The sequence below is a fragment of the Bombus vosnesenskii genome, unplaced genomic scaffold, assembly GCF_011952255.1.
Source record: "Bombus vosnesenskii isolate JDL3184/JDL3185 unplaced genomic scaffold, Bvos_JDL3184-5_v1.1 scf7180000014854, whole genome shotgun sequence".
Classification (NCBI taxonomy): domain Eukaryota; kingdom Metazoa; phylum Arthropoda; class Insecta; order Hymenoptera; family Apidae; genus Bombus; species Bombus vosnesenskii.
The window spans coordinates 252850-258903 of NW_022883686.1; the positions used below are offsets into that span (position 1 = coordinate 252850).

The window sequence follows — 6054 nt, forward strand, 5'->3', positions numbered from 1 at the left end:
ACACACACACTCTCATGTACAGTGTAAATGTATCACTTCCCTAACAGTTACGATTTGATCATCATCAACGACTGTAGGCCACCTCATCAACATATCCACTTCTGAACTGTACTAACTCTGGAAGGTATTCTCACTTCCAGCACTATCTGTATAAACGGTACATTTCTCCTCCTCTGTATTAAATTTTATTGATGCAACACGTACGCGGCAATGATTGGTAGAAAATTTAATAAGTAATTCTACAAGTCAAATTAAGACGAAACTAAATACATGGAATAAAAAAAATGCATAGTTCTAGGTTATGTTTATTAGTTTCTAACATTCAGAAGTTGACCTAAATGTCTCTGAAATGCGACATCTCCCTAGGTGAAAGATGTACAGAGCAGAAAGAACCATACTCCACTGCTTTTTAAAAGATAAGAGTATTTCGATAACCAAAGCAAAACGTTGGATGAACCAGTCCATGCTACAGTTTAAATGTGTTTTTTATATATAATTTATTTCCTTGAACCTTTAACATTTTCTTATTCTTTTACTTGGTGGTGAACAACGAAAGGTGTTTATCTAGGAACGATAAGAAGCCGAACTTATATTTTTTTTTATACGCCGTGGTGGTTTGTAGATTTAAAAAATATTTAAAATATTTAAAAAATATTTAAAATATTTAAATAATATTTAAAATATTTAAATTCTGAATAAAAATAATAGTTAAGAATAATTTTATTATAGTATAATAATAAATAATAGTGAAAATAATATTTAAGCAGTAATTTCGCTTCATTTCTACAAAATGTATCGGGCGCTCAAAAATGATTTCTCCCGAGCATCATAGCCTTATTCTACACCTACGAGTCGGTGTAAGAACTGCATCGGTAAGAACTGCAAAGGAAGTAGCTGCACGTTGACTTTCGCCTTCAATTCAGGGCGAAATTCTTTTATTGTGTCGTGCTCTAGTCATCGTGAGGATAAAAAATCTGAAGGCAACCATGGGTCTCAACGCAACCGTTCTCTTGGAAACAATGTTAAAGTACTATTAACTTCCGAACTCACTCTATTTGTAATGTGCTTATATTTTGCAATCGGATGAATGGATAATGGCATCTATTGTCGCACGTAAGTAACTCAGATCCTCCATTATACAGAATGTAATTGAATTGGTGGTACTAGCGAAAAGGAGATAATTCTACGTGAAAGACACAAATTGGAAATATACATGTAATATCGTGATATAATGTGTTTACAAAGAGTGGACAATAGAGATGTTAATCAGACAGAAAAAGACGATTGTTGTTCAACTTGAACTATTCACGCCAAACGCACAGAAAACAGCGCAATCCACACTCTCTCGGCAACGCCACTCGCAACCTCTGTCTCCGCTCGACTCGCACTCTGCTTTTCGACTGCCTCTTGGGCCGTTGTAGCGCTCTATTGTCTATTGCTGGGCCCACCGCACACGTGTTTTACAGACGCTCGTAGCCAGGGTCACGAAGGTCTTTTCGGCTATTTACCTATTTACCTGAAGGACCCGGTAATGCATTGATGGAGCCGACAGTGCCTCGGCTCTCGCGACATTGTCTGTAGTTCGCCCGATATTTCTTAGGCCTTTCGTCCACGATACTACATACAATAAATGTTTCTTGATTGACGCTTCGTTTTTGACGAAATGAAAATTTGTCAAGTATACTTAAATTTGATGAATTATTGATTTAATATGAGTAAACAATCAGGAGGAGGTTATTCTACATCCGAAAGTAAGTTAGAAATGTAAAATAAAATTCTTATTTTTGCAAATCTTCACCGATCCAAAGGCGTGGAGAAACGCTGTGATGCTGTACGAATCTGTGCTTCGTGTAACCTCAAAGTGGTGACTCAGTATCAGCAAAGATTTTCGTAAGGCAGCGATGTTTACGTGAAAATTACGTGTTCACCAATACTGCCTACAACATTGCAATCGCCTATTATACCCGTGATTTAGCACTCAAGCTATCATCGATATCTATATACAAATATCAGTAAGATAAAAGCAACAATGAAATTTATTAATAGCGAAAAAAGACATGCTGTTAGTTTATGGTCCGTGCGGCGAAAATGCAACAGCAGCTCGAGCCATCTATGTTGAAACGTATCCTCAACGAAATCAGCCATCTCGATGGACATTCCAGGAACTTTGTCAATCGCTTCGAGATACTAAAAGTTTTAATGGTACCAACGTAACGTATCCAAGACTGTCACATTTGATGAAAATACTATCGCGGGTCGAGCAACGGTAACAGAAAATATCAGATTTCATGAGCATCAGTAAAAGACGCGTACTTCGAGTCCTTCACAATGAAATATATCACCTAGTTCCTCATTAGGAGCTGCACGGAACGAATCCGTCTAGTGTTTTCTGGATCAATAACACAATAATGATTTTTTTTTACATAAATGTTACTTATCGAGGAAGCAATATTTAGTAATTACGAGGATATTAATTTGAGAAACATGCACAATTGGATACTACAAAATCCTCACTGACTTAAAGAAGTTAGACCACCAATGTCAATGGAGCGTTAATAGTAAAAGTAATTGTAGTGTGGCATACTCGGCAAACAATTAATACTTTATTAATGAATGATCACTTACTTCAGAGAACACCTCGGCGATTTTGATGACCTTGAATTATCTTGTCAAGATCAACATTCTGAATAACTTCTCGCTATATATGTCATCGCCGCTCAGCCTTAGTATCCACGATATTCATGAAAAATTTAATCGAACTTACTTTGCGTTATACGTCTCTTTGGCATATTTGACCGCATTTGTACATAGCCCAATACAAGATTAACTCATTGATGCTAATCGTTTTTAATATAAATTAAAGAAAATCAATCGACTAATAATGCCAACATGATTTAATGTTTATTTTATTCGATTTTTTAAGCGTAGCGTGTACCTATCTAAGTAAATTCGACCACATTACTACTTAGTATTATTTACATGTACTACCAAACATATTGTTGCGTATAACTCAACAACTAAGACACTATGCAGTTATCACTAGGTTCCACATGGTAATGTATACAGTTTATATACATTATCTTACATTATCTTGATCAGTTGAAGATTAAAATTAAGTAGAACATTCTATATATTGGCAAATTCATCGAAAATTATTTCTCGCTGTTGTTGTCGGGCGTCTAATGGTGGTCGGATACTATTCTAATCAACCCCATAACCGAGCCTTTCTGAAGCGCGGCGCTTTTCCAAATATTCCAGATGGTTGTGCTCTAATTACTTTCGCGACAACTGAATGGATTCAAAACTTGTCACACCTTTCTAAAGCACGACACTATCTTCAATTTCCAAACTGTTGTGTCCTTGATATTCTAATTCATAACCGTATGAGTAGCGTTGACTAGCGTATCGATGCAACTGGTAAGTAGACTCCACGTTTCGGTTTACTCGCTGTGTGCAGAAGTATTAGCACAGGAAGGATTAAAGTCTTTTTCAATGTCTTCTTGATTGTTGAATTGATATCTTATTCGAGTAGTACATATGGTGCAGATCCGAAATTGAATAAGAATATTACAGTATTTAGATCCTCACCTTGTTTATGTGTATAGTCGAACACACTCTTGGAATATTATAATGAATTAATATTATTGGTTGGAGACTACAATTCATTAACAATTAACAAGGTTTTACTTCTTGATACAAAGAACACAAAGAACACAAAGAATACAAAGAACTAAACTGACTGACTGATAATTGAAAACTCTCAACTCAAAAGAACTCAACTGCTAACTGCTCGACAACTTGAACTCATAACTTGAACTCCTTGACAACTCCTTGGCTACGCTTATTTATACAAAAAGATATCATGGAATAATTGTCGCGTGACGGGTTATTCCATGAATATGCGGAGTTTCGACATGTTATTACTTCTGCAGACGCTGCAATCTTCATTTTTGCTGATGTCCTTCCAAGAAGTGTTAGGATTTCCTTTCTTCGCTGATGTCGTTTTCATGGAACTGTTTTGAACCTTTTCCTTTCTGAAGACTTTGCTATTGCATTCCTCTTAGAATTTTTATGTCCGATAATAATGAGTCGTACTTTCCTTGACCTGATGTTACCTTTTGCTGATGCCGATGTTTGATTCTTTGGCGCGTGACAGTTAGTTGTTTCTGCTGATGTGGCGTATTGTGGCGGGGAGGGCGTGCGCAAGCCCTCCCGTCGACGCGTGTCAGCGGATGTCTCATCGTTCCATGTTTTGATTTCGATATTCTTAAGTCAGATTTCAATAAGTATTTGTACGAGTCGTATCATTTATTTCTCTTGAGTTTTCTGTTTTGAATTCCATTTGCCTGAAGTTGTGGTTCGTGCTATTCGTGAGTTATGACGTGTTCCTTTACTGCCTCACGTTACGATTCGGGTGGAGCGCGAAACGTGACATCACAATTCAACGTCCTCCGATACATTGGCATTAAAAATATAACATATCATTTGAAATAATGAAGTTGACCTTAAAATTTCCGAAACATCTTCACGTATAAAAAGGTAGATGCACCACATAATATGACTTTCCAAACTGTACAATTATTCTAAAATACATTTTTTCATACAAAGTGCTCTTTACAAGTTGCGTAGGTCAACTTGTGTATTGAATGTCAATAGTTATTACATACAAGCGTTTATATGTTGATGACGTTCATTAAAGTCAGCACCATTTTTTTCATATTTTATCTGCTGATCATGTTTGCGTGACATTTCCGTCTGAATTTTAGCTGTGTACAACATTATTATACTAAAAATATTAGATGCTTCAAATATTTCAGGTGTCATATTATTAATATTTATGCGGTATTTTTCAATAACCAGCTGAAGATTTTTTTACGTTTCAGATATTACACGTTGGTAGTCAGATTGACTTACTTTGTTACAAATTGACGGAAATTTCTCATAATTGCGAAAAAGAAAAATTGCAGAAATATATAATAGATGACATCGTTGGAAGACATCAACGAATCATACAATTCTCAAAGAATATTGAGAAAATCTTCACTTACATATCTTTATGTCAATTTGTATCGAATATGTTAGTAATCTGTTTCATAAGTTTCATTTTGGTGGTCGTAAGTGAATTTGACTTATGATTAACTGTAACATTGATAGAGAATTGAACTGAGTGTATATAAAACAAATGACTTTCATTGATAATAGTCTTCACATCTGGATCAAGCGACTGTGATAATAATGAAATGCTTTCCGTATTACATTGCTGTTAATTGTGAAGCATTTATATTATGTTATACTGGCGAATATCTTACTTCTAAGGTAAGAAATGGAAATATAAGAAATAAAGCAAAATAAACTACTATATACAACATAATAGTTTACTAATACTTATATACCTTCTTTTCAGAGTGAAGATATTACTAAATCTGTATATAATTTTCTTTGGTACGAATTAAAACCTCAAAATGCTCGTATTATATTATTAATGATATTGCGATCACAGGGAAAATTAACATTAACAGCGGGAAAGTTTCTTTGCCTTTCTCTCGAGGCTTTTGCGAATGTAAGACACTTGAGTTTATAATATGAAATGAATATATATAAAGTAAGAATGTACCTATGTTCCGATTTTATTATTATTATTTTTTTAATTTTTGTAATTCGTTTCTATGTAAACGGACATTTTGCTTTTATGTAATTATAGTAAATTAAAATTTTTAGATGTTAAAAACATCTGCTTCGTACGTGTCTGTTTTGTACGCAATGTACTGATTTGTTGAAAAATTGTTTCAAAGTTTTATGGGTTTTATTTGGGCACGGAAAATTTTAACAGAAGTATCATATTAATATAGACTGATACATTTGATTTTCTTTGTAGAGATATGTAAATAGAAGAACTTGAACTTAATGAATTGAATAAAATCTGTTATTTAATTTCCCTAATATTTCACAAAATAAGTGCACAAAAGAAAGATATCCCAAATAATAAAGCTTGTGCAAGCTGCTTTATTTAAAGCGAATCGTGATATACGCTTACAGTGTATTCTCAAATTATTC

At 34.4% G+C, this 6054-nt stretch overlaps 1 protein-coding gene across 1 annotated transcript; it reads left to right on the top strand.

Annotated features, from left to right (window-relative positions):
* Positions 1–1711: 1711 nt before the first annotated feature.
* On the top strand, positions 1712–5617 carry LOC117240739 (odorant receptor 85b-like). The gene is made up of 5 exons (XM_033506780.1): positions 1712–1751; positions 2047–2210; positions 4884–5114; positions 5203–5316; positions 5405–5617. The coding sequence occupies exons 1-5, from the start codon at positions 1712–1714 to the stop codon at positions 5579–5581; spliced, it is 726 nt and encodes a 241-aa protein (XP_033362671.1). The 3' UTR covers positions 5582–5617.
* The last annotated feature ends 437 nt before the right edge of the window (positions 5618–6054 follow it).

Coding starts and splice junctions, on each gene's coding strand:
- LOC117240739 (XM_033506780.1), top strand. CDS start 1,712: ATGAGTAAACAATCAGGAGGAGGTTATTCTACATCCGAAA. Junction 2,211..4,883: donor AAAGTTTTAATGGTACCAAC/GTAACGTATCCA, acceptor TTTACGTTTCAG/ATATTACACGTTGGTAGTCA. Junction 5,317..5,404: donor GCGAATATCTTACTTCTAAG/GTAAGAAATGGA, acceptor CCTTCTTTTCAG/AGTGAAGATATTACTAAATC.